At 49.3% G+C, this 26,752-nt stretch overlaps 10 protein-coding genes across 10 annotated transcripts; 8 read left to right on the top strand and 2 right to left on the bottom strand.

Annotated features, from left to right (window-relative positions):
• Positions 1–1,774: 1,774 nt before the first annotated feature.
• Positions 1,775–2,478, bottom strand: LTR64_001744 (uncharacterized protein; the record flags this gene model as incomplete). Its single annotated transcript, XM_064896123.1, has 3 exons — positions 1,775–2,265; positions 2,321–2,374; positions 2,430–2,478. The coding sequence occupies 3 exons, from the start codon at positions 2,476–2,478 to the stop codon at positions 1,775–1,777; spliced, it is 594 nt and encodes a 197-aa protein (XP_064758810.1).
• A 1,106-nt stretch (positions 2,479–3,584) lies between these two features.
• LTR64_001743 (uncharacterized protein) lies at positions 3,585–3,915 on the top strand (the record flags this gene model as incomplete). The annotated part of the gene is made up of 2 exons (XM_064896122.1): positions 3,585–3,704; positions 3,757–3,915. The coding sequence occupies 2 exons, from the start codon at positions 3,585–3,587 to the stop codon at positions 3,913–3,915; spliced, it is 279 nt and encodes a 92-aa protein (XP_064758809.1).
• A 22-nt stretch (positions 3,916–3,937) lies between these two features.
• Positions 3,938–6,184, top strand: gpi1 (pig-Q; the record flags this gene model as incomplete). The annotated part of the gene is made up of 1 exon (XM_064896121.1): positions 3,938–6,184. The coding sequence occupies one exon, from the start codon at positions 3,938–3,940 to the stop codon at positions 6,182–6,184; it is 2,247 nt and encodes a 748-aa protein (XP_064758808.1).
• A 257-nt stretch (positions 6,185–6,441) lies between these two features.
• LTR64_001741 (uncharacterized protein) lies at positions 6,442–6,761 on the top strand (the record flags this gene model as incomplete). Its single annotated transcript, XM_064896120.1, has 2 exons — positions 6,442–6,514; positions 6,619–6,761. The coding sequence occupies 2 exons, from the start codon at positions 6,442–6,444 to the stop codon at positions 6,759–6,761; spliced, it is 216 nt and encodes a 71-aa protein (XP_064758807.1).
• Positions 6,762–8,865: 2,104 nt separating this feature from the next.
• LTR64_001740 (uncharacterized protein) lies at positions 8,866–9,556 on the top strand (the record flags this gene model as incomplete). The annotated part of the gene is made up of 4 exons (XM_064896119.1): positions 8,866–8,932; positions 8,991–9,175; positions 9,237–9,328; positions 9,388–9,556. 4 exons carry the CDS (start codon positions 8,866–8,868, stop codon positions 9,554–9,556), a joined length of 513 nt encoding a protein of 170 aa, XP_064758806.1.
• A 636-nt stretch (positions 9,557–10,192) lies between these two features.
• LTR64_001739 (uncharacterized protein) lies at positions 10,193–11,679 on the top strand (the record flags this gene model as incomplete). Its single annotated transcript, XM_064896118.1, has 2 exons — positions 10,193–10,224; positions 10,272–11,679. The coding sequence occupies 2 exons, from the start codon at positions 10,193–10,195 to the stop codon at positions 11,677–11,679; spliced, it is 1,440 nt and encodes a 479-aa protein (XP_064758805.1).
• Positions 11,680–15,490: 3,811 nt separating this feature from the next.
• Positions 15,491–17,933, top strand: LTR64_001738 (uncharacterized protein; the record flags this gene model as incomplete). The annotated part of the gene is made up of 3 exons (XM_064896117.1): positions 15,491–15,625; positions 15,723–16,398; positions 16,447–17,933. The coding sequence occupies 3 exons, from the start codon at positions 15,491–15,493 to the stop codon at positions 17,931–17,933; spliced, it is 2,298 nt and encodes a 765-aa protein (XP_064758804.1).
• A 760-nt stretch (positions 17,934–18,693) lies between these two features.
• LTR64_001737 (uncharacterized protein) lies at positions 18,694–20,151 on the top strand (the record flags this gene model as incomplete). The annotated part of the gene is made up of 1 exon (XM_064896116.1): positions 18,694–20,151. One exon carries the CDS (start codon positions 18,694–18,696, stop codon positions 20,149–20,151), a length of 1,458 nt encoding a protein of 485 aa, XP_064758803.1.
• A 904-nt stretch (positions 20,152–21,055) lies between these two features.
• On the bottom strand, positions 21,056–24,493 carry UTP22 (U3 snoRNP protein; the record flags this gene model as incomplete). The annotated part of the gene is made up of 2 exons (XM_064896115.1): positions 21,056–23,745; positions 23,800–24,493. 2 exons carry the CDS (start codon positions 24,491–24,493, stop codon positions 21,056–21,058), a joined length of 3,384 nt encoding a protein of 1,127 aa, XP_064758802.1.
• Positions 24,494–24,773: 280 nt separating this feature from the next.
• Positions 24,774–26,656, top strand: STR2 (Cystathionine gamma-synthase; the record flags this gene model as incomplete). The annotated part of the gene is made up of 3 exons (XM_064896114.1): positions 24,774–24,815; positions 24,872–25,167; positions 25,330–26,656. The coding sequence occupies 3 exons, from the start codon at positions 24,774–24,776 to the stop codon at positions 26,654–26,656; spliced, it is 1,665 nt and encodes a 554-aa protein (XP_064758801.1).
• Positions 26,657–26,752: the final 96 nt, after the last annotated feature.

Below are 26,752 nucleotides of genomic sequence, written 5' to 3'. Positions count from 1 at the left end.
ATGAGCAGTCTCCGAGGCATGTACGACATCGGATAGAAACCTCGTACAATCAGAAACTCGTCTGTATAAGCATTCGGGACGAAGACCAGTACTCGCATGCGAAGGAAGTGGTTATGGATGGAAGAATGATGCATCTTCGTGGTAGTAAGACTCATTGCACTGGCAATCACGACGAACGCAAAGAGGAAGCTGCGGAGAATGATTTCGTGCTTTGCCGTAGGTAGTTCTGTATAGATAAATTGCGTCCACGCACACCGTATAGAAATTTCACGGCAGTCACAATCGCTGTTCGTTTCACGGCAACATCTCCTTTCCTGCCAATATCGAAGCCCGCGATTAGAAGCGTTTTCCAGGCAAGACCCAGTCACTGCAACATTATCGCCTAGCCACACAGCCTCTTTCTCCTTGACGCACGATGGCCGACAAACTCCGTACCCTGCAACAACTTGAATCTCTCCAGGCAAAGTACATCGGCACTGGCCACGCAGACACGACGCGCCACGAGTGGACGAATACCATTGTTCGTGATAGCTACGCTAGCTACATAGGTCACCCGGCGCTTCTTGGATACATGAGCCTGGGTATGGGAGAACCGAAAGAGGTGGTCCGAGGACAGATGATTGAGAAGATGATTCGGGGCGTCGGCAACCCTCCAGTAAGGGAAGAAGATTGAAGGCGTGAAAATCTAAGAATTAGAGGATCATACCTCAAAACAACCGACATTGAATGTCCGTACGTCTCAGGACAGGGTACTTTTACTTTGCACGTCCGAGCATTGGCGCACCTATCAAAGGGATAATGCTTCAAGAAAGCCAGGCCCTCCTAATCCAGGACCGAGCAGGGCTTGGATAAAGGTCTTTGAGGAAAAGTCGCACCAGAGATGCTAGGAAGACGCTTGGCTGGGAGGATATGACCAATGGACCTATTGACATGGTGCCGTCACTAACGGTGTCCTCTTGCATGACTACATCCCCGGTTGGCGAACCACTGCAGATAACGAAGAAAAGGATGGAAGGACGTGGAATACTTGAAGCAGGAACGAGCTACCTTCTAGTTATTAGGCTGAGCAAAATAGTCTATGGGTAGGGTACTTGTAGGCCTACAAGTTTCTTCCCAGCTGATATTTGAGGTGTAAGCGATGGCTTGGATCATATCGAAACAAAGTAGCGACATCGCAAAATATCGCACTATTGTCTCTACTCCTGCCACGCCTCAAACCTCTCTCTACCTACACCGCTGTCCGAAACAAAACAGCTGCGACAATGAGCTAGATACAATACCAGCAACGAGGAATCACATCTTGGTTATGGGCAACGATAACACGGAATGAATAGCATGGTGGTAATTCTCTTTGGATTGTACTCTGCTAATCTACAACTCATATCGAGTCTAAAAGCAGAAGTACACCGTCGTTCATGTTATCGTGTTTCCCATGACCAGTTGCCTCAACTGCCCGTAAACGCCCTGTCATGACTCGTAGACTTCGCTGGTCGGGTATCCTCATTAATGCAGTGTGTGGTGAAAAAAATTTTGAATCCATTGCGCCGATAGTATGCATCTGCATAGCTCCTGCAATCCAGTCCAAGATAGTCACAATCTCTGCGTTTATGGTTGAACAACAAATCATACTGTCAACTGTCTGTTTCTTGGAAAGCAAGCATGCATGTCTAGTACATGTACATGGCGTAAGTGTGGTGAATCTCGAACCTGAGCTTGGTGTAGATCGCAAAAATGGCCAACATGGTGGTGCAAGGTTGACTGCAGGAGACCGCTTCTAGTAGAATGCGGCCAGAGCTGCAATGGCGACCATGAGACCAGACTTTGCGTTCAAAACACCTACTCCGTTGTTTGGTGCAGGTGGTGTGAAAGAAGCGCTGCTCGAGGTAGACTGCGTGGTTGTAGCAGTGGTTGACGGTGTGATTGTCGAAGTGCCGACGGTTGGCGATGATTCGACAGGAGTGGTAGCACCGGTCGTAGCTGGAGGAGCCGACGACGGAATTGTAGTTGCGGGAGTCTCAGGAGGAGGCGTGGTCGAGGATGATGGAACCACCGGTGGGGTGGTCTCTGAGACTGGAGGAGTCGGGGTTGAGACGACAGTGGAAGTGGTCTCAGAGGTAGTGATCACCGAAGTCGTGGATGTTTCAGTGGTCGGGACAGAGGCGGTAGAGGTGACAGTTGCTGGTGGCGGTGGTGGTGGGACGACAGAAGTGCTGCTGCCGCAGAAGGTAACAGTCTCAGTAACAGTGATTACGGAAGGTTGTGCCTCTATCGCGGTGGTTAGAGTAATTTCCTCAATCTCGTGGTTGGGATTGTAACTTACGTCGAACATTGAGAAGATTGAGAAAGCCTTTGTCGTAGGCCATGGCATTGCCAACTGTGATCTGGTTAGCACTGTTGCCCTACCTAACAACTGCTGAACTGCAACTTACGAGTTCCTGCAAAGACTGCTACTGCAGTCAGGCCTCGAATTGCAACCATATTGAATGATTTGATAGAAGCTGTAGCGAACAGATGAAAATGGTATCCAAGTTCTATGCTACCAGTGGTCCAAAAGAGTGGAAGCGCTGATCGCACCGAGTGTGACTGGAAAGATGATTGTGTGTAGAGAAAAAGTTTTCGAAGGTTGTAATGAGTAAGGAGCGGAATTTGTAGTCTTCTGAGAAGGCGCAAACCACATGCAGGATCAGCCTGCCAAGCCTTGTTTTGAGTTGATTTTGAACAACAATTGCAAACAGCGGGGACCAGACTTCGTTCAGGCTGCGATGCGACAATAAACGTGACGCTGGATACTGAGTGACCTATGGCTGATGTGGGCGCACAAAGGTGAAAAGCTGGAAGGCTAACGGGTGTATGCAGTATACACGGATATGGTGTGTTTGACGAGTGGAAAGTGAAAGTGAATGTCAAAGTCTCGGTGTGAAGATGCAGTAAACGCGACCTTCAGCCTGCTGGTGATATCTAGTCTCAACAGATTGCGGGGCACAATCGATGGCGTAAATGTTGCAGGTTTCAGTTCAAGTATTCCAGACCCAACATTTTCAAGGAATAGGAATGCTAAAGTGACTTACTTGTCAAAGCAGGCACGACCACGTTGACATTAACAGGGAGGCTGGACATCGGCTACCCACATCGTTTTTTGACCGACCGTAGACTCACCTGTTTCGAAATCGTCATACACGATAATGTACGTTTCCTTAGGTGTAATGCGACATGAAAGAGATTAAGATACCGAGAGCTCTTCTATATTGTGGTCTACTGCTGAGGTTGAAGTTGTCAATGAAGTCCAATTTGAAGCTGTTGCAAATGTGACAGCTTCTATCACTATGCCGAGGATAGCCTACCATCTGCCGATTCCAGGGGCCACGTATCGCCTGCGTTGTCCTGACTTTGGCGCTATCCTCTTGTCAGCTAGTCCTCATCTTGTCAATCCCGGCTGCCAGCAGTGGAGCAGATCGTGCTCGTTCTCCGGTCTTCAAGTTTCGTAGACGGCGTGCACGCTGAAACAGGAATTTGCGAGAAGGGGAAGCATGTCATTTTGGTGCACTGTTAACATGTCTTACTTGAGCTGGTAGATGCAGCGATCAATGCACCCATTCTCGTCCCTGGCTATTGGTATCTTCGTTGCTGGCTACATCACCGCCCGCTGGGATCTGGTCACTAGACTGTATGAGCTGGCCTTCTTCGCTTGGGACCACGGTGTCGTCGTAAGTAAACCTTTGTGGGTGAACACTCTAAACCTGGTACTGACTGCAGTAGACACGAGCAGCTAAAGCGTTCTCTATAATTTCCCTGATCTTTGCCGCGCTCATTTTACCTCTCGAGCGACTGGCTGCGAACGAAGCGAATATCCATCCTAGATCACCGAAACACGGAATCTCTGCACGAGAGCAGCTTAGGAGGAGAGGCTCATTGTAAATCCCTGCGACAACATGGGATCATGGTCAAGAACAGAGATGGCTTGCTTCGCCTTTTTTGGCCGAACAATCTGGCTCGATCGACTACTCCCGGGGTGATTGTAGGCTGGAGGAATTCTGATCTCGATCTTTTCGTTGTGACAGTCCTGGACGATGTTGACATTCGAAACGTTGAGGCTGCGCTTCGATCGGGAACCCTCTTTCGAGGGAGCCCTTTCCCCATGGCCCAGATGAACGAGCTTTGTGGTCGCAAGGCAATGTGTGTCTTGGGCACGTTCAACCACGGTGACGCTCTAAGCAATTTTGACCTTGGTCAGATTCAAGTTTACAAGCTGTCAGAAAAAGCTTTACCTCAGGTCTACTGCCACTCCGACGCCGCCTCATCGATCCAGGTAGTGCTTTATCCTGCTCTGGATCCTGCCCAGCTAGAGTACATTTCCGCGGAACCAATTGATCTTACCTTGACTCACCGACAGCTCCTTCACGATGCAGCCCAAGCTGAAGACGAAGTTGTTCTGGAAGACCAGCAAGAGAAGAAGAGAGTGGCAGACCTGGTGAAGAAGCTCAAATTCCATACTGTCATCAGACGTAAACCGACGCAGAAAGAGCTAGCTTTGCCAACAATAATTCACCAGGTGAATTGTGCATACGAAGTGGCTGCGCTCCTGCAAAAGAACACACCCTTCGTCGGACCTCGACGGAAGCGAGAAATGTCAGTCAGTGAGATGGTGGTCGAATCTGCCCAATCACTATACACCGTTGCTGTGTGGTCTTTGTGGTCACTTCTCATGACATCGATCTACCCCATCCTGTCGTACGCCTTCAGACTTGCTATCGTGTTGCACAGATGCATAGCCGAAGGGCTACTGCAGTGTCTGGAATTCCGGCTTCCTTTGCGGCGAGCCTCCATTCCTGACTCGACCGACTCAAGTCCTAACCTCCTATCATTGAAGGACATTTCAGCCTGCAGCCAGCAAGTTCACCTTCGATTGCAGCAGTTTTCATATTATCCTGTGCAATACACTCTCTTAAGGAGAAGACGCGAGACCTGGTCCTCTATTGCTGGTACAAATTCAGACTATATCCGTTTCTACAACTCATTATGGTTGGTGGCCAACGATGTCATTATCGGCATTGCTCTTGGCAGTTTCATCAACGAGAATGCAGATGCCACAGCCCGATTTATTGTGGATGTTCTCAATACATACACTATTGATGGTCTCCGAGATACCATTCGCTGGCTCATGTCTTATCCTGGTGGTCTGAAACTCAACACCGAGCTCGCTGCATTTCTAGGCGATCTCTTCTTGTGGGTCATTGAATACTGGTCAGTCAGCTCAAAGTTCCTGGTTCTACCATACTTGCCCCAGATTGTCTACGTATTTGGGTTCTCGGCGTTCGCAGGAGCAAGCATGCCAATAGCTATCTTGTCGGACTTGTTAGGCTTGATGACATTGCATATCTATGCCTTCTACATCGCTAGTGCTCGCATCTTCAATTGGCAATTGAGCATAATAGTAAGTTTGTTTCACCTCTTTCGCGGCAAAAAGAGAAATGTCCTGCGAAACCGCATCGACAATTGTGACTACGACCTCGACCAATTGCTGCTGGGGACAATCCTCTTTACCCTTCTCTTCTTCCTGCTGCCTACTGTCATCGTCTTCTACCTCACCTTTGCTCTATTCAGGATGGCGATCATCACTTTCAAAGCCGTCCTTGATACATTCTTGGCACTTCTAAACCATTTCCCACTTTTCGCACTCATGCTTAGAGTTAAGGACAGCCAACGTTTACCTGGAGGCGTGTACCTCGAGCTCATTAAGTCAGATCTCGTGTTTCCAACTGTTCGGTCACCCAGCCTTATTGAAGAAGAGGTCGATGCGGACACGACTAGCGAAAATCAAGAAGATACACCTGACAGCGGCAATGAACCACTACCAGTATCCATTGCCTACATCAAACTGTCTTCAACACCTCTATCTATCAAGCAGATCTTCCAGCAATATTTCCAGCTCGGTGCACGTATCAGGAAACACTATCTGTCGCCGAAAGTGGTGTTCAGACTGCTTACTGGTCGTTTCGTACCGCCGTTAGGTCGTGGGGAGATGTACGGAATGCAATATAGTGTATTGCCAAGAGAAAGAGCCAGTACTGCAGAGGTGTGGAAGGGATTGTTCGGAGAACAGGAGCACCAGAACAAAGGTATGAATGGCAGCGCTTTTGAAGGTGATAGTATACCTACCTGGTTGCGAGGCAGCAGCAGGAAATGAATAAAATTACCGAGTCAGATCTAACATTTACCCTCTCCGATTCCTACGTCATGTCTGCTCCCTTAGTTCCCATCAGGAAACGATCACGCTCCGGCAACTGTATGATTGTAATTTATGAATTTGAGCATCGCCCATCGCGTGTATATTGTTGGGAACGTCTTTCTCCGTTGCTTGATTGTCATCATCGCTGCTACTGAAGACTCGTTCCGTCCAGTCAGATCCGTAACCGCACAAACACAACACATCAAGTGCCCAACATGGTCAAATGTCCAGACTGTGGCGCTGGCGCCGATCTAACAGCTGATGGCTCCCACGCCCATTGTGCCTCCTGTACGCTCCGCCACCATATTGCTATACTCTCACAATTTCTATCTCCAGTCATATAGAAAATAAGAACGTATCATCACTGTCACAGCTAACACGTATCTTCTCAGGCAACAACATCTTCGAACCCGGCAAAGAAGGATCAGGTGAAAAAGGCTCAGGAAGCAGCTCAGGCGACAGCAAAACGTCGGAATCACAGGCTCAGACGAAGGGAAGCAGTACCAAGGACGACGGGGAGGAGCAGTCGAAGTAAGAAATGAGACTAATGGCTTTCTTCTTGCAGGAGAGTGATGAGAGTCAGATTACGAAGAGGAAGGAGTGGAAAAGTGGGATTCAGGCGAGGGAGTGGAAGAGCTAGTTGAGAGATTTCGGGATGAGAGTGTACTAAGGAAAGAGGGCATGGAAGTGGGAGGAAGTAGGAGATTACTGATTGACTGCTCTCTACATCTAACCCAATTGTGGCGAACTCGCCCGCGATAGAGCTAGTGACTACGTGAGCTAGTATGTGCTGGAGATGATGTTCTTGCCCATAACTTGTGCTTTGAGCTTTTTCATCGACATCCCTGGACATCGGCCACCTGTATTTTCCTATGTCAGCCCGTGTACCACAACTAGATCTTATCGATCGAGCCCTGCAGGCCTCACAGCCTCTGAACCGGCCTATCCTTCGATCTGATGGCTCGTTCGAAGAAATTGGGCGACCTTGTCCGGAGCTGCAACCACATGCAACACTTCACTTCGCTCAAGCGTCTTACCCTGAACTCCATGAAAGCACGGGACGTGGTGAGGACATCAGAGAGATCTGCCGCCATTTGCTCCCTAGACGCACATAAAAGAATCCCGATTCCACTAACACCTCGCCCATTCTCGCGGCTCAAACCCATCCACGCCTTGACAAGTTTCCTCGAGTCGACAGCCACATGTGCCGTGTCCGTTGCTCGAGCAAGTAGATTGCAAACGCAGGAGCACGTATACACGGCGATCACACAGACAAACGTTGCCAAGACGAGTCGTCGTGGGTTGTCGCCATTGAAAACGTCTGAGACCTTACTCCAGCATGAACACTGGTAGTCTCATGACCGCTGTTCCCTCTTCAGGTAGTCTGCATCGTGACTCAGTTCGATACGAGCGCTTACGGTCAGGAGATGACAGAGGTACACTTTATTCTGCATGTCCGGCGGTAGCTCGCCAGGTCGTCCATGGAAATCGGTATTAGTTGGGTCAACCTACAGTCTGTCTTTATAGTCAACTTATTCGTCGTACTTGCATTCAGGCCACGAACAGAGAAGAGAGTATTGCGCATCGTCTCGACTACTACTCGTACTTCCTTGAGAAGCTGCGATCAAAGGAGGCAAACGCGCAATCCACCTCAGACTTTGACAACTACACAGAGCTCGCTCTATTGACCAGTATTGATTCCTTGCGCACAATCTAGACAAGCAAAAATGATTGTGTTGCTACTAGTATAATGAGTATCCAAGCTTCTGCTCCGCAGCACGTTTTGAGCAAATCAACCTCTACATCAATCACATATTATGACTGACATATCAATTGAACTAAGTGGGAAAGCTTGTGCGAAATGCACGCTTTGCTGATAATCAGCCATTGACACAAAGCCTGTATTAAAGAGGGTGCCTTCGAGCTACTTTTTACCTCTCTACTACTGCGCTGCAAACCTTGAGCAGGTTTTTATACCTCAACCTGGACGTCCAAAGAGACTAAGCTTTTATCGTCGCTGTTTGCACTATGTATGGACTAGGGTATTTCATTCTGCATTGGGAGACGGATATGTGTCCCATGATGTTGATATAAAAGCTTTCATGGAGTGAATTGTGCTCAAGATCCACGCAGTCGCATGTGCAAAATACTTGCGAAGTATAACGTGTGGTATTGATTGAGCCCCGACTCGGAGTCCAGGTTCTGCTTCACCCCTTCTATCCCCCACGTAACGTTGAAGATTAGCAGCTTTCCTCAATACCTTGACCAGTGAGAAATCTATACCATGTCTGGATCAGACCGAGTTGCTGGTCGAATTTAGACTCCGAAACATGACAATGCCCGTGGCACACAGACTTGTGCAGTCTGGCCGCTTGCTACACCGAGCCTCACTTCATTTGTTGGATCACTGACAACACATGCTTGGATGATGGGCAATTGAGCCTGCACTCAATATGTCTTACTCAAACCCACTGGACCTCCAGGAATGCTCCATGTGAGCAAATATAGCACGATTCGGAAAACTATAAGGATCGAACTGCCTGCCGTATCTGCTTCTGTCTTTCTTTCTCTAATTCGTCGACCTTTTACAGCTCTTATATTTCTAGCACTTTAGCTACCTCAGAATATACATCTTCAACATGAAGTTCAGCGTCATCCTTCCAGCTCTCTTCGGAGCCTTGGCTCTTGCTGCACCACGCCCAAATGGTTGGACCAACTTTGTGCAAAATCAAATCCGAGTACTATGCACTGACATGAGTAGCAGGTGACACTAGCCCCGAGACTATCACTGACCAGTTCAGCGTCTCCAACCTGCGAGCCTCGACCCAGAAGAAGAATGGCAGGTCATGGCAACAGGTTTCGTTCGACTTTGAAGACAAGAGCACGAATGCACCAGACTGGACAACCTGCTCGATCAGCTGGAAGGGCAAGACTCCACCTCACAGATCAGTATGCCAAGACATGTCGCCCATAGGCACACTCTCGTCAATAGTCACTAAAACATTTATAGTTCCGCTGCGATGATGGTTGGGTCACTGCCGAGCTCGAATACTTCGATGACGTCCAGAACTTCCAAGTGAACCTCAATCACGCTTATGGCGAGTATGTGCTTCATGCTCCGAATTGACTCTTTTCCACATGAGGCTAACATGTTTAATCAGGACATGCGAGAACTGTAACAACGAAGAGGACGAGGACTACGAGGGTGAGGTTGGTTCCTGCGAGGTCGAGGTCAATGACTTGCGCATGGGTTCGGTCCAAGAGAAGGACGGCGTTAAGTGGTCTGAGGCCAAGAAGAGCAACATTCTGTGCCCGGTCGACTACGACTAGACGGCGATCGAGAAACGATCAGAGTCTGGCGCATTCCTCTATGTCCAGTACGTATCGGGCAAACCAGACGTTATTCAGGCTACCAAGATTCTTGGTTATACGTCAACGTGAATGAGGCTGCTTCCTAGGCTGATTCCAATAACCGTCTGTACTACTAGAATGGACGTCCAATAAAAGTGGCTCGATCAGTATCGAGCGTGTAATTAGTGTAATAATATAACTGTAATACGACGCACGTTTCGTGGCTCCTCCAGAAGAGCCAACTGACTCGACTCTAGACTGGAGTAAAGAAGGCGAGCAAGAGGAATACTTGTAGAGAGGTGGCAGGTATGGACGATTATGTTGTAAGGGAGTAGGTTAGACGATTTCACCCAGTCGTGTGACGTCCTTTTCAAGCCGCGATTAACCATACCGTGCATACCACATGTCGGTCGCATATCGACCGGAGTTCATCGCAACCACGAACCGTGTCTGAAAGTACATATGCTATCTCGAATCACAGCTAAACGAGCTATCAGTTTGGCACAAGGCTCTAAGACTTTTGTATCAACTACCCGATCTTCCCCAAGAGCCTTCGTTGCTTCATATATACGAACATCCCGCCGCAACTTCTACGGCCATATAACAGACCCGAAGATGGCTCCCAATCTGGATCCGTACTTCAAACAGTATGCCTTTTCTGGCTGCACCCTAGACGATGCTGACCTGAATGCAGAGTAGACGCCCTTGCGGATACCTTCATAGAACGTCTACGAGCAGCAGTGGCTATACCTTCTGTCAGTGCCAGTGATGAGAACCGCCAAGATGTGTTTCGCATGGGCGACTTCCTCGCAGACGAGCTCACTCGTCTCGGCGCAGAGGTCGAGAAGAGACCACTTGGTAAACAACCCGGCAAGGAGCACCTCGAATTACCTCCAGTAGTCATTGCTCGATATGGCAACGACAAGAAGAAGCGCACGATATTAGTCTATGGCCACTACGATGTACAGCCTGCGTTGATGGAGGATGGCTGGGCCACGAAACCTTTCGACCTGACTGTGGATGAGAAGGGTCGTATGTTTGGAAGAGGAAGCACAGATGACAAGGGACCAGTGTTAGGTTGGATCAACGCGATTGAAGCACACCAGAAAGCTGGCGTGGAGTTCCCAGTAAATCTATTGTGTTGTTTCGAGGGCATGGAGGAGTATGGTTCAGAAGGTCTCGACGACTTCATCAACGCCGAAGCGAAGAAGTACTTCAAAGACGCAGATGCAGTGTGCATATCAGACAATTACTGGCTAGGTACCGAAAAGCCCTGCCTTACCTACGGCCTCCGAGGCTGCAACTACTACAGCGTCGAGATCAAAGGTCCAGCGCAAGATTTACACTCCGGCGTCTTTGGCGGCAGTGCACAAGAACCAATGACCGACCTGATGCACGTCCTAAGTAAACTCGTCGACCAAAAGGGACAGATCCTTATTCCTGGCCTCAATGAGCTCGTAGCTCCTGTCACAGAAGACGAGAAGAAACTCTACCCAAACATCTCATACACTATGGACAACCTTTACGAAAGCATCGGCAGCAAAACCTCCATCTTCGAAACCAAAGACGAAACCCTCATGGCTCGATGGCGCTTCCCCTCCCTCAGCGTCCACGGCGTCGAAGGAGCCTTCTCCCAACCTGGTGCAAAGACCGTCATCCCCGCCAAAGTCATCGGCAAATTCTCCATTCGCACAGTCCCAAACATGGAATCCAACGAAGTCAACGAACTGGTCTACAAACACGTCAAGGACGTCTTTAACAAGCTTGGCTCGAAGAATAGCATGAACGTCTACTGCCAACATGACGGGAAATGGTGGGTCGCCAGCCCATTCCACTGGAACTTCCAGGCTGCGTCCAAGGCCGTCAAGCAGGTCTTTGGCGTTGAGCCGGATATGACGAGGGAGGGAGGCAGTATTCCTGTCACGATAACGTTTGAGCAGGCGACAGGGAAGAATGTGTTGTTGTTGCCGATGGGAAGTAGCACGGATGGCGCGCATAGTATTAATGAGAAGCTGGATCGCAGGAATTATATTGAGGGGACGAAGTTGTTGGGCGCGTATTTGCATTATGTGGCGGAAGAGCCGATGAATGAGAAGAAATGAGGAGATATAAGGACTTTCAGGTGTTTTGACAGACGACGAAGAACAGATGGCTAGAAAAGATGCTTCTTCTCCTGAAGTGAACAGATGCCTCACATTCGACCAAACTTGTTCCTTGTGTTCGAGAGTATTCCAGCCCAATCTCGATAGGCGATAACCTTCCTTGGAAGCTCTTGACCTCCTAATATGAAATGACAAACCACCATTATTCGAGCGGAAGGTATGGTCGCCACACCTGCGATACAGCCTGCCTCCGTTTGAGCTCTCGGAGCTTACAGACAACACTATGCAGTCAACAACAAATTTCGCTCAAGCATCCCTGTACGACATCTCCCTTCTAATCTGTCTGTCCTCTCTGGCAACCCTCCTCTTCTGTCCCCACCTACTCTTCACAATCTCAGTAAGTTTCTTCTGAATTTCCTGCTTTCCAGCCCTTTTCGCTATTCCTTCCGTCGCCATACCCACAAACAACACACTGCAATCGTATTTCAATGCTAGCTTCTTCGCACTCCAAGTCAATGGATCTTCAGTTCGTAACCGCCTCATTTCATCTAGATTCTGCTCTGTCAAGTGGTATCTCTTCTCGTATGGTTTGCGTACTGCGGGCGGAAGACGTTCTTTTCCGGCTGGTATGTATGCGGGTGTGTTTGCTAGCAGTGGTTTTGCGGATGATAACGATGGTGCTGGTATTGTTTTTCTGGGGTCTTCTTTGGGGAGGAAGATGGCGGGAGTGTGGTAGACGTTGGGCATGGATGGGGGTGGGTTGTGTATTATGTGGTCGTGGGCTTCTGTTTTGGAGGGGAGGAAAGCTGGATCGGGCTTGATGTTTGATTTGGAGCGGTGACGGCGGTAGGAGGAATTGTGTCGCTTGGTTGATGTGTTTAGGATGGTTGCGCAGAGCTTGTAGAAGCGGGAGGAGGCCGAGCTCATGGCTGGCGTGGTGGTAAGGGAGTTCATCGTGCTTGTTGCGACTCGTGGAAGTCTCCTGTGTGAGCAGTATTGGGCACGGTTGAGTTCCTTCCTGGACTGTGAACTCGTTGTGGTCGATGAATGGAATCGAAAAGCCTTCACGGCACGATTTGGTCGATTGCACGTATGAGCTTCGGTTTCCTGACACTCGCGGCCACGATCAAGCTGTGTATAATCCCCGTGCACTGCGACGGCGTTGATAGCTTCCGTTTTCAACGTCAGGTCTGTCACAACCAGTAATCGTTGTGCTATACAGTCTTTCGACCCCTTCGACTCGAGATCTTGATGAGGCTGACGGAAAGCCTCGAGAGTGCTTCATCCACCAAAATAGTGCCGCTTTGAACATGTTGATAACTCGTTCGCACCAGCAAGGTCATATGACTGGTCTATGAATTGCCAAGCACATCAAACACGCTCAAGGTTTGTGTTGGAGGAGCCGTGGGTAAGCCAATGCTTATTGGCCACCCGCCTGGTGCTGAATCGACCAAGTGCCGGGCATATCGAGATTCGGCTGTAGCATTGCGTCGTCGCCCCGTCACAGCCGTGAACATCACTGGGCAACCATCTCACGTTCCCTTGTCTCGCATGTTCTTGTTTGGCACAGCGAGTAGCACATGATCTTGTTGAGCTTCTATGTAATGTGAAAGATTGACTTCGAGCGAGGCAGAATTACTGTAAACACCTCCATCTGTCCTTGCCTATATCGAGACCATTTAACGCTCACATCCGAGCAGCTCCACGTGCTCAGCTGGCTGTGCACCCCAAAAAGACTCTCCTCCACTGTCTGCAATTCTGCTGAGGACGACTGCGAGGCTTTGCTACCAGGCTATGCTGGATGCGCAATAGATCCTCCCACTTCGCACAGATTGCAAGTTCCTCGTTGCACATCTCCAAGTACTGTATCGCAACCTGACGCAGTATTCGACATCCTGAACACAGCACAGACTGCCAGTCTCGCAAGCATGAGTAGCATAACTGGCTCCGCTCCATTGAGTGTGTCGCAAGACGCTCAAGCCTCTCTAACAACTGATCCTACACAGCAGTCAAGTGGACAACTTAGCGCTACCGAAGAGAGGAGCAGAAAGAGAGACTTCTTTCGCTTCGGCAAGAAGGATGAAGATAAGAAGAATTCAGAGTCTACAGGAATATCGCAAACGATGTCCGCTGGTGGTCTACGTCCTGTCTCTCCACTAGCAGGCATAGATCCTAGTCGAAACCCAGGATCACCGTCCTACAACCATCCTTATGGTATTGCTTCCTCACCTCGAGGCATGCGCTCCGCCTCGCCCCGTACGCACTCACCAGCGTCCTCGATGATCTTTGAGAGAAGTGTACAAGAAGATGTCGGAGCCATCGCCCAGGCCTCACCACAGATTCCATCTCACATCATTACTGAGAACCATATTCCACCAGCACTAGATGCAACTTCAGAGGCCATTACAGACAAAAAGCTTGATCCAGATTCGGTGGAGATAGTAACTCACACGGCGCATCAACCTGCCGCCGTGACCATAACCGAAGGCCATCACGATCAAACAGCGAGCCCCATCCTCTCCGACAACAATCTGTCGTCAGCAGTCCGTCCAGAACTACCAACAGAAACTTCTTCCAATTCAGCATCGAATTATGCTAACTTGGACTCGGTCGATGTTCGAAGATTGAGCTTTATATCTTTCGCTGATGTGGTCCACGGTGAACATGATCTGTCTAGTGGCGAGGGCAGACGAGATAGTGCAACCATCACATCTCATCCTAGCTTCCATAACATCGCTAGATCACCTTCTCCTTTCCGCTCGCCCATCTCGAGCCAGAATACAACGGGCATCTCACCACCTACTAGCCACGAGACATCACCTCATCGTCCAGCTGCAGCACAACTAGGTGATCTTAACATTCAAACTATGAGCCAGGCACTCAGAAAGACTGCCAGTGGCGATATGAGTGGGTTCAGGAGTGCATCAATTAGCGCAACAGGTAACGACGAAGGACCCAATGAGAGCACACTCAGATAAGGACAATCGAGGCGAAGAGCTCAAGGAACTTTACCAGAGACCAGGTCATAGAGTCTTCGGTTAACCTGAAACTGGAGCATAAGTCGACGGAGCAGAGAGTACTGCAATGTTGAGTCAAGTCTATTTGCTACCATATTATAGATCCAATAATGGCTGATGACCGTATTTCAAGCATGAATGAGCAGGCTTTGTTGCTACTCAATTCTTGCCTGCATACCGCAATCCACGGCAATACTTTGCAGTAGTACTTGCTCACCTTGTTTGCGACCGGTGAGCCGAGGACAGGCGGTCGGTCAAGAACGCGATGATGCTGACACGGGTGCTCTTTGCGAATACAACCAACCAATCAACGTCATGACGTACCACCCTTGTGCCACTTGCGAGTACGCCTTGACTGGTTCAGTGGAAGTGATCAAACATAGAAATTGTTACTTAGGCGTTTGCCTTGCATAAGTGCTGCTTCGTGGTAAAGCTGAGAAGCTAGGAGAGTAGTGGTCGGTATTAGAATTTGGTGAAGTGTGCCTGTCAATACGCGAACCGTAATTGTGTTGACCGGCCAGGACATTACGCGTAGGTCAAGGCCCCGCACGTCACGTAGCGAGTGCCTGCTGACTTCGACCGGAACCTGTTACTCTGACACCTCCAACTTGAACCACCACGTTCTACTCACACCTCTTATCTCTACCATCTCCAGCTACGCAGTCACGTTGTTTGTATGCAAAGCAATTTCGTGGATGTCGTAGGACATTGGTGAGAGGTTCTAACCCATTTCTTCATATCTTTTATCTCTGCTCTTGCAACCTCGATACCGCTTCTTGCGGCAAACCGACATCATGAGCACACCATTCCCTCACAACGGTCCAGTTGGACCTGACACACTGATCACTGTCAAGATCCTTGTCGACGGTCAGAATCGTCGCTTTAAGCTTGCTCTTCGCGACCTTGGAGCCCACGTGTTTCCCCAGAAGGTATGTAAGATGGCTGCCTGTATACCGCCTTATCGGGTGTCGATAGAGCATTAATTGAGCGTCTGCTAACCATTCTTAGTTACGAATGCTCTTACAGATTGCACCTAATCAAGAAGTCAAGTTCGACCGATACTCGGATTCCGCTGGCACCTACGTTACCCTCGACTCCGCCAACCCGGGCGTCTACAAGCAACTGTATCGGGCTGCCAAAGCTAAGCTGAAGCTCAGACTTAAAGCGACGATCATCAAGTCCGAGCAGAAGGAGGACCAAACTGTCGTGGAAGATAAGGCGGTGCCAGAGATGAGCAAGAGAAACACTTACCTCGAAACTGTCCTCTCTAACCCACCAACTGAGCACGTAGTCTCTTTCAAGCCATTTCAACCCAATCCAATCCAGCCTACAACCACAGAGGAGAAGTCTCAGAAGCTAGTACCTAAGCTTAGTATGCCTACTCTGCCGACTATGAATGACTTTACTGCGACAACCTTCAGCATCGATTGCAATCATTGTGGTGGTTCAGTCTCCAATGAGCACTATCACTGCAGCAAGTGTGAAAAAGGTGACTTTGACCTTTGCCCGACTTGCATTGCTCGTGGGATCACTTGCGATGGTGACGATCACTGGCTCATCAAGAGAACTATCAAGAATGGAAAGGTCTTCTCCAGCAATACCGAAACTCTCCCACCGAAGAAGAAATCAGAGCCACTTGTTGAGGATCATCAGTCAGCAGTCTTCGAGGAAGACCAACGAACTTGCAACAGCTGCATTATCCGTAAGTACAATGGAGGCAGAAAGAAATGTGTCATGACTAACTCCTCAGAACTTGTTGCTTCCTCATTCGTTACCTGCCAGCAGTGTGCTGACTACGACCTCTGTTTCTTCTGCCTTGAGCATGGTGAACACGGTCATCATCCTGCTCATACCTTCTCGCCTGTCGATCCCTCCGCTTCCGGCGTATCCTACATCAAGTCTCTTTGTCAACAGGGTCGTGGTCTGAAGCACGAAGCAGTTTGCGATGGTTGCGACGCTCAAATTGTTGGAGTTCGCCACAAGTGCTTGACTTGCCCAGACTTTGACTATTGCTCCATGTGCCACAGCATTAAGAACGAGGTTCACAAAGGTCATCGCTTCGCTCCTATCTACGAACACCTTGCAACAGTGAGCGTAAACAAGGAACAGCATAAAGGCATTTACTGTGATGGACCTCTTTGCCTCGCTCGAGCTCGAAAGACGTACATCCGAGGCGATCGATACAAGTGCGCCATCTGCCACGACACTGACTTCTGTGCCAACTGTGAGGCCCATCCTGAAAACGAACATAACAAGACGCATCCTCTTATCAAGCTCCGAAGTTCTGTAATGTACCTCTCCGTTGCTAGTGTCAACGATGATGGTAGAACTACACCAGTTCTTTGTGGCGATCGACCTGTCGCCAAGCACGCTTCTACTGAGACGACTCGACCAACTCTTTCCAATGCTGCCACTCAGGTGCAGACTATAGCTGAGACTGTCCCTGTGGAGACTGTGCAATCTGTTCCAATCGAGAAGCCTGTTAGCGAGGAGGTCAAGAGCGAATCCACCCAAGATCTGCAGGCGTGGTTCGAGTGTGACTCGACCCCAGACGGCTCAAGCTTTGCACCAGATAGACTTGTCAGTCAATCTTGGACTCTACGAAACCCAGGTCCTCAGGCTTGGCCAGCCGGTTGTGCAGTCTACTTCATTGGTGGCGACGACATGCGCAATCTGGACGACAAGCATCCCTCATCTGTCAGCACAATGGCTGCTGCCAATCAAAGCAACGTTCTTCAAGAACCTCTCCAGCCTGGCAAGACTGCTACCTTCTCAGTCTTGCTCAAATCTCCCTCACGTGAGGGTCGTGCTATTTCTTATTGGCGAATAAAGACTTCAGAGGGTCTACCATTCGGCCACAAGTTGTGGGTTGATATCACAGTCACCAACAAACCTTCCAAGCCAGTCGAAGTTCCTGCCATAGTTCCCATTGAGGCTCCTGCCGAGTCCAAAGCGAACCCCACCGAGGCGGCTGAGAAGAGTCAGGATAGCTCACAGATGATCTTCCCTACTCTTGAGAAAGAGTCACCAGAGTCATCGATGCATGACATCAAGGAGGAGACTACTGCTGTTGAGCCAAGTGTTGTTTCAGAGGATCAAGACCTTGTTGATGACCTTGATGACATGACTCTTGGAGATGAGAACACGGAAGATGGATTCATGACCGATGAGGAATACGACATCCTTGATGCTGAGGATGAGTCAGACGTTGGTAGTACTCAGGTTGCGAAGAAGTAGATCCGACCGAGAAAGAACCACGTAACAGAGACACACAAGGATACTTTGGATAGGAATGGTCAACAGCAGTCGCTCTATTATTTCGACATAGCTGAATTGGGAGTTGGAAGGACAAGGATAAGGGGGTGGAACTATTCGCACTGCGCTGGACATGTATTCTATTTTATCTCTCTTACTATGATATGACACAAGACTACTGATATGAATGAGCTTCAAATGGTCACCTCAAACTGGATGGTGCAGTCTTTCTATAATAGAATCGAGACTTGGCCGGTCGCCTGGAAGCAATAGCCCAACAATCCATGGATGCCCAGCTAATTGCTTGTCTTGAATAACGCTAGGCTCAAAAAGTAGTGGCCGAGTATCCCCGCGCGCGTCATGCATGCCTCGTGCAGTCCAGTCCAATCCCTGCAGGCTCGATTGGGCAGCTGCGACCATGCATCTTTCGTCCTTGACCACATGCTCTGAGATCTTGCTGCCTTGATCACCCGAGAGCGCACACCCGCCGTCTGCTTCTTATTGACCGCTTCGCTTCTGCTTACCTTCCAGCGCGTTCGCAAGTTTGATCTCAGTCGAGAGCCTGTCCTACTTCCTCATGGAATTTTTGTCACTATCACGTCCTACAATATCACTTCCATCTTGCGTGCCTAACGGGTGACGCTGCACACGAAGTAGTTGAACTAGAATCATCAAATCAGGCCTGACTAGAGCACGACTCTACACGCCCTTACCCAAGACTTTCAGTAGCACTACCGTCGAGATGCCTGATAAGGACCTTCGACGTCAGGCCCTCGACAAGACCAAAACGGTCTCTCGAAGGGCTCAAGCGAAAGCCTCATTGTCCATACCCTCCTCAACCGGTCACAGCCAGCCTGGTTCGGCTCGTGGTTCTCGTGCCGCATCGCGTGTTGCAAGTCGAAATGTATCGGACGACGAAGACGATAATAGAAGTGGATATCTTAGCGACGATACTAATGCCAGTATCAACTCGATAGACGCATTTCTAGAAAGCGACGAATTTCAAGAAAGCAATTTGGAGAACCTCAAGTCTGCGCTGAACACTACAATAGAAGAACTAATAGAACGAAAAGGAAGCAGCGTACAAGGGCGAGAGGAGGCGCTGGAGCGGTACACGAAGATCCTTACCAGTCACCACTTTGGCGATGTACTTTACGGGAGGGTCAACGATATCCTGGGTGCTTTAAGTAAGAGTATCAAGTCCGAAACCTCGTCAAAAGAGGCTGTTCTCGCTCTACGAGCCGTTTCTCTTACTGCCATCTCCTTTGAAGACCATACACTGTACGAAACGATTGCACCACTTCTCAAGCGCACCATTACAGATAGTCAAGACAATCCGACAAAGGCTGCAGCAACACAAAGTCTGGGTATATGTCTATTCTTTGGTGGTGCAGGAGACGATGAGATCGCCGAACAATGCACCTTCCTCCTTGAAGTCGTACAATCTGACGGGTCTTTCGTGGGTGCAGACGACAACGCCGAAGTGGTCACGGCTGCATTGCAGACCTACACTTTCCTACTCACTCAACTCGACGATGTGGAAGCTGAGTCAGAGGATGCAGTCGAGGCCTTTATCGAGCAACTGGACAGCGGCAATGTAAACGTGCAAATCGCAGCTGGCGAAGCTATCGCGGTGCTGTTTGAGAAGAGTTATACACCGAAGGAAGACGACGAGGATTCTGGAGAGAACGATGAAGCAGAAGGCGAATCTAGTGGGGACTCTGACGGTCCTACCACAGGAGACAAGACCTTGGTCAGACGCTACAATGCCTATCATAACCCAGAGGAAGTCGTTGAAAAAGTCTCTGGACTTGCCAATCTAAGCACAAGAGGCCTGAATAAACACGATAAGAGAAAACTTCACCAAGCCTTCGCCAGTATAGCGATCACAATCGAGAACCCTAGACGAGGCCTACAGACCAATTCATCCAGTCGAATGATCGTGCGGATTCATCGAGAGGGTGAGATCAAAGTTGACAAATGGTGGAAACTCGTGCGTCTGAATGCGCTAAGGCGCCTCCTGGCTGGCGGATTCATCAATCATTACTTTGAGGGAAACGGTCAGGTTCTGAACGCGTTGCCACTCTTGATCAGGAATACAGGGCCTGGAGGAACATTAAGTCCGAGGAGGAGTGCAAGAAGACCCGGAGACAAGTACAAGGAAGTGAGAAGGTTTGTGAGTGCGGAAGTGGGTGACTAAGCCAGTAAGATAGTAATACTAGCTAGTCACTTTGGCAAATGCTCATGATGTATTGTCGTCAAATGCATTCCAGTACCACGCCTGTTGTCACCATGGACGCATGCTCCTTGGATCACGTCTACGTTGTAGAACTTTGTTGGGATCGTTGAAGTACTGCCTTGCGCAATAGCTTGATCCTTTCTCCCCTATCCAGCCGGTTTTTTCTTAGAGCGACTAGTTGGTTGTTTCGATCTTAAACAGCTGTGACCAGTCTCGACTTTAGCCAGCCAGTCTCCACGCCGGTCCTCGATCTACCTATGAGCAACGGTAGTTTGTGCAACGCGTTGCATTTTCTGTACATCGCTGATAATTCGGTAATCGCTGCCTGACCTGCCCTCCCAACCTCACTCGTACCCTCGCTCCTTCTTTCCTTCACCAGCCTCGCTCCTTCCCAAACCAAACCTCCACACCCATATACATATCCAACTTCCCAAAATCCACCTTCACACTCCCCCATCACAGACGCCGGTCTCATGGCGCAACGGTTAGCGCACCACAGCTACGACTCGAAGATGTACCGGACCGTGTCGAAAGGCGCGGTTCCGGTCTCTTCCCCTATCATCATGATAGGTAGCTGGGTTTTAAAATTCCCAGGATTATTACGTATCTGTGAGGGCTCCTGGTTCGAATCCAGGTGAGACTATTTAGTTGGCATGGAGAGTGGGTGGTTTCTTTTTTGATGTTTTGGTGGTGATGAGGGAGGGAAGGTGCGGATGAGGAGTGGCCGTGTTCGCTGTGGAGGATCGGTGGTTGAAAAGTGAAGTGAAGGTGGAGAGGTGAGAATTGTTGATGAGCATTTAGACGGGTACTGAGCGTCAACCAATATCTTCTTTGTTAGCTGCGGCTTCTCAGGACCACTTGTAGATCACGACGTCTGCTTCCGAGTAATCTTCGACACAATACCCTCCCCAATCATCCCCATCTCAGCTAGCATGCCCTCGGTATTCGCAGTACATATACCTTCCTCATCTTCTCCTTGCACATCTCCCGCCTCATACGGCACAGTACTCATGCCCAATCTGATCTTAAACGCCCTCGCCACTCCAGGTCGTACATGCGGCCTCCACAATCCGCCAATCACAGTACTTCCGCTATACTTCCCACCATGAAAGAAGATAGCTACATTCCCAAAGCTGTGCTGTAGGTCTTCAAGATACGACGTCGCAGTATCGATACCAGTCGTATCAACATCCACCATATTCGCGAGCTGTAGATTTTTGAATTTGCCTTCTTTGTTCGCTTTCTGAGATCTTCGAGCAGCATTGGCGACAGAGTCTTTCAGGTGTATTACGAAATCAAAATCTTCCGAGGAACTGGTGAAGATGTCATCCCAATCACTCTGTGTCATGAGTTTGTCTTCTCGTTGATCCGCGCTCTTCATAAGTTGGAGAGCCGCGCTTGCTAGTGCTGTCAAGCGACCCGCTACTACTCTGGGCGGTTTAGGGTCCTGGCCGGCTAAGCCTTGCGTCCAGACGACGCCGGTGTTATCGAGGTTCGTTCCTATGAACCAAGCGACAGAGTTCATGTTCGGGTCTAGCTTCCGCCATGCCATGAAGCGAGTCTCGAGCTCTTGTCGCTGTTGCAATGTCATGTCCTGTGCTGGACTGAGGTCGATGATCAGTGGTTCGGCGCTCCAGTCCCAGCGTGAGAGGAAGTGAAGACATCGTGTGAATGCGGTGGTGCTTGTGCCTGGGGTTGACCATGGTGCTGGGTTTAGGAAAACGTCGCAGGCTATGATCTCAGCAACTTCGCCAGGGATGTGTGGCATTAAGTGATGGACGGAGAGAAAGCGTTTGAGGAGGCGAGTCGTGGCTGAGAGGGTTGGGAAAGTGGTGCTGAAGGAGCGAATTGCGGTTGTGTGGTTGACGCGAGCGAGGGTTTGCTTCTGGGTTTGAAGGGCGGATTGGTAGGGATCACGGAGGGGTTGGCTGAGTAAGGCTTTGGTGGACAGGGCTTGCTGGATGAGATGGAGTTCGCGCTCGTGGTAGATACGGAGACGGAAGATGATGGGAGGAAGCTGAGGTGTCGGAGATGGTTGCTTGATGTCGAGAAAGCAATTATTGTGCGTTCCAAGGCTGGATGAAGATGTGTTCTCTAGACCTACGCGGCATTCCCAAGTACGATCATGCTGTGTTAACAGGTCACCAATCTTGGTTAGAAAAGCTATTTTTGTGTATTGTATTGCACGAAGATCATCTGGCCAGCGACCTGAAGTGTCAAACTGTATGACGAGGTCAACCGGCTGCGCAAATCCAGGTTCGAGTGGCGGGGCCAAGGAAGTTGAGCGCACCAGTTCGCTTGCAGCATTGACTGACCGAATTGGTAGTGGTAAACCATCGAGGTGATGAAGAGTTGACACCAATGCTTGCAGCTTAGTGTTGATGACGGTAAATGCCTCATCGGCAGGGACAGCATCGCTCAACTGCAACTTCTGGACATAGGGACTAATCTTGATGTTCGTTGGCGCTATCTTCAGGTGTCTTAGCAGCAGATGCTTGACGATCTGCTCGAGCACGCAAGAATCTTTGGACCACACTAAACTTTCGTTAATGCTTCCGTCCTTGAATTTGCGAAGCTCGGCTTTTTCTCCCCAAAATTGTCGAAAGTCTTCGGCTGCCTCCTTGTCTTCGACCGAGGGCCCATGATCCACAAAGCGCAGGGCAGCTTCCGAGTTGATCAAAAGTCCAACGACTACTTTTGCAGGACTTGTCGATGGTGCTGAGGAGGTGATCTTCCAACCAGGCTTCGAATCAGTTTGCAGGTGAAGCAACCTCACTCTATCGCTGAATCCCTTTCTGAGTATGCTGTGTATACGTTGGGGGGTATCGTGTGATTTCTGTGAAGAGTCTGTAAGGTCAATTGTGTAGCTTTGCTCGAATTCCAGGCTCGTCTCAGACACTTTAGTCACAAAGGTTGCCTCAAAGCCGTTAGTCTTCTTCGAATTGACGGCGGCAAGAGACACTGTTGCATGGTGCTTTAAGCGCTCATATGACCATGGCGTCATCTTATACAGGATATTGACACCAGTGTCGGCGTCGTAGATAATGGGCAAATCCGACTTCCTCAGGTTGACATTACCCCGTAGAAGCAGTGGTTCATACATGTCTCTTCCACCCAAGACTTGCAACATCGCCTTGAACAGCTGCAGAGCACTATATCGTGGTGAAAATAAAGGACGGCCCTGGTGACCACCACTCTGGAGAAGTAGAGCGCATAGGACGGCCCATTCTTCCAGACCGAAGCCACCCTGAGCCTGATCACTCGACATATCTCTTTGCTGCAACCAGACTGACCCGAGATAGCAGGCGTCACAATAGTTTTCGGCTTTTGTAATAACACTTTCCACCAGCTCCTGCCAAGGCTTTGTGGAAGTTAGGTATCGGACGCAGCTGTTGTAGGCAGGCGTAGTATTTGCGATATCGTTAGATAAGTCTTCCTTTCTCAAACAGTTATGCATTGGAGTCATCTTCTCCTTCAAGCCGAGTGTAGAAGGAAAGACTGGACAAACTTCGAAAATTAATGGTCGCTCGCTGGAGTTTTCGGTAAGACGAATGACTGGAACAAATTCGCAGTCGTCCGAATAGGCGAAGTTCATGTCAAATTCCTTACCTGTCTTTTTTTGAATATGCGAAGCTATACAAGCAAGATAGAAAGCTCTCTTGTGAACAGCTCGATAGTTTAGATAATCCTTTTCGTGAAACATCTCAGCTGGCATCTCAGGCATCAGAACAAGCTTCCTGGGCTGCTTCTTCGTTGACAATCTTTGTGCTAAAGAGCCTGCAAGAGTGACTCTCGTCGGCGCAACAAACGAAAAGGTATACTTGACGTCAGTAGCAGGTCTTTGAAACCATGGTATTGTGATGCGCAGATTCTTCTGAGAAAAACTTTGAGCCTGTGCTAATGACATTGGTTGCTGCGAGGGCACCTCTTTCAGAACTTCAACAAGCATGTTGGTGGTCGGTCTCATTTGCTTCGTTACACTATCATGATCAAGCCTGACATCGTTCAGCAGGTTCGACACCTGCATCTGTAAATCTCCAGGCGACGTCGTTGAGCCTTGTGCGACTCGTGATATCCTCGAGTGCCGTAACTGTACTGGTAAGTCTACAGCAATCTGGGAGGTCTTGTCCGCATGGTTGCTTGTGACTGCGGCTCCCTCATCGTTGCTGGGATCTCCATCTTCCACATTGTCTAAGGAAGCAGCAGACTCTACAGATGATTCCCGTTCATCGCTAGAATCGTGGCTCAGCTTCCTGCGCTTGAAAACATGCCCATTTGTCCGTCTTGGCTTTCTGACTGACATGATTGCGAACACTGAGTGGCTAAACAATTTCAAGGTATCTATCAGCTATTAATTTTTTTGGACAGGGAAGTTCTGTCGGAACAACTTCGGTAGTAGTAACTCCATCAGAAAGTCGTCGCCGCAATTCGGCCTTGTGAGACGAAAAAGTTCGAGAAGCTGTTTGTGAGGCGGCAACTTGTTACACAACCAGATATTCACGGCCTTTATTCAATAACAAGCCCTCCATTGTCAACCTCGGTCTCGCATACGCACACATCTCGATAGCAGACAAGTGGGCAGTATGATCGCTCCTGTAGGCCAACCAGTGCCCGATACGCCTCATGTGAGTGCCCCTTTCTGGTCAGAATCTGCCCCGGACGCTAACCATACATACATTAGGCTGTGAGTGTCTCACTGCCGACATGGAAAGCAAATGTTGGTTACGAAGAAGGTGAAGACTGGGTGATCTCGGCCATGCAGACAGGATATCCACGCTTCTTCGTTCATCTTACTATCCAGGAATTGGAAAGGGAAGTGCTCAGTCAGTATGGCAAGGAGGGCGAACGAGTCACTTTGTTCCCATCGAGAAGGGCAGCTCGAAGATGCTACGACTTCTTCCGTGACAAGCGACCGGAGCTGGATGGAGTGCGCCTTCTTCATCTAGAGCCAGACGACAGTAAAGGTAAAGCTGTTGGGTATGTGCTTTCGAATCTCTCCTGCTGTTTCTATCCAGCAGAAGGATATCCAACAGCAAAGCAAGTGTGGCAACATACTGGTCTTGGCGTATCGAGTAGGAGAGGAGAGTTTTGTTTGCAAGCCCTTAGGGAAGGCTTTTTGAGAGTAGCACCTTCTCACAGTCCTCAAAATTCGTCGCATCACGACTTGTTCAGCAAGGGTCCAAAACGATATCAAAGGGGCGCTTCACAGCACAGCTTCAGCTATCCCGACGAGCTGCCTGCGACGAACGGCGCTAAAACCAACGGACATGCCGAATCACAAGACTTTGCACAGTTTGTCGAGGAGCGCTTCGGCAGGAATCTCAATGCTCAGTTAGCAACCAAGGCGAAACTTGCCGTCAGGAGAAGGATTGCTGGCTGTCTGACGACGAACGTTGAGCTCGAAGATGGCCTTGAAGCCTCAAATTCCGATCAAAAACAGGAAGAACAGCAGCTGGATGTACCAGAAGCAAGGCTGAGAAATGTATCTGAGAGCGACGTCTACCTATATCCAACTGGCATGAGCTCTATCTTTGAAGCGCATCAATCGGCTATGGCAATCTCTCAAAAGCGAACGGGACAGAGACTACGCAGCATTTGTTTCGGCTTCCCTTATATTGACACACTAAAGGTGCTTGAAAAATGGGGTCCTGGGGCACTTTTCTATGGGAAAGGTGTCGAAGAAGATCTCGATGACCTCGAAAGACGTCTCGAAAGTGGTGAACGCTTTGCGTCCCTGTTTACAGAATTCCCAAGCAATCCTTTACTCAGATCACCTGACCTTGCACGTATAAGGCAGCTGGCGGACAAGTACGACTTTGCTGTGGTGATAGACGAGACCGTGGGCAACTACATCAACATTAATGTCCTACCATATGCAGACATCATCGTCAGCAGCTTAACGAAAATTTTCAGTGGTGACAGCAACGTCATGGGCGGCAGTCTTGTCCTCAATTCCAAGTCTAATCTCTACTCAGACTTCAAGCAGCAATTCGACCAACAGTACGAAGACGATTACTGGGCGGTCGATGCGATATTCATGGAACGCAACTCGAGAGATTATATTGGAAGAATAATACGGATCAATACCAATGCCGAAATCATGACCAACGAGTTGCAAAAATCGTCCTTGGTGAAAGAGGTCTATTATCCAGCTCTTGTGCCGTCTCGAAAATACTACGATGCATGCAAGACTACCGACGGAGGTTATGGTGGGCTTTTCTCAGTGACTTTCCACAATCCAGAACACGCTCACCAATTTTTCGACAACCTGCAAATACAGAAAGGACCAAGTCTTGGCACGAACTTTACGCTCTCTTGTCCTTTTGTCCTAATTGCGCACTACAACGAGCTAGACTGGGCCAGAAGTATGGGTGTAGATCCAGATCTGGTGCGCGTATCAGTTGGTCTAGAGAATGCGGAGGAGCTCAAGAGAATCTGCCGTAATGCTTTGGTTGACATACAATAACATTGACTGCGGTGTGAGCTGATCCAAGACATGCTCAAGAACCAAGAATCAGCTTCTTCTCTCGTACGACCGCGCTCCCTGCTGCTGTTGGTGCTG

Source organism: Lithohypha guttulata (assembly GCF_036872675.1).
Source record: "Lithohypha guttulata strain CCFEE 5908 chromosome Unknown scaffold_1, whole genome shotgun sequence".
NCBI lineage: Eukaryota > Fungi > Ascomycota > Eurotiomycetes > Chaetothyriales > Trichomeriaceae > Lithohypha > Lithohypha guttulata.
Note: the sequence above shows the minus strand (reverse complement) of the source record. Positions and strands in the feature narration are given on the sequence as shown.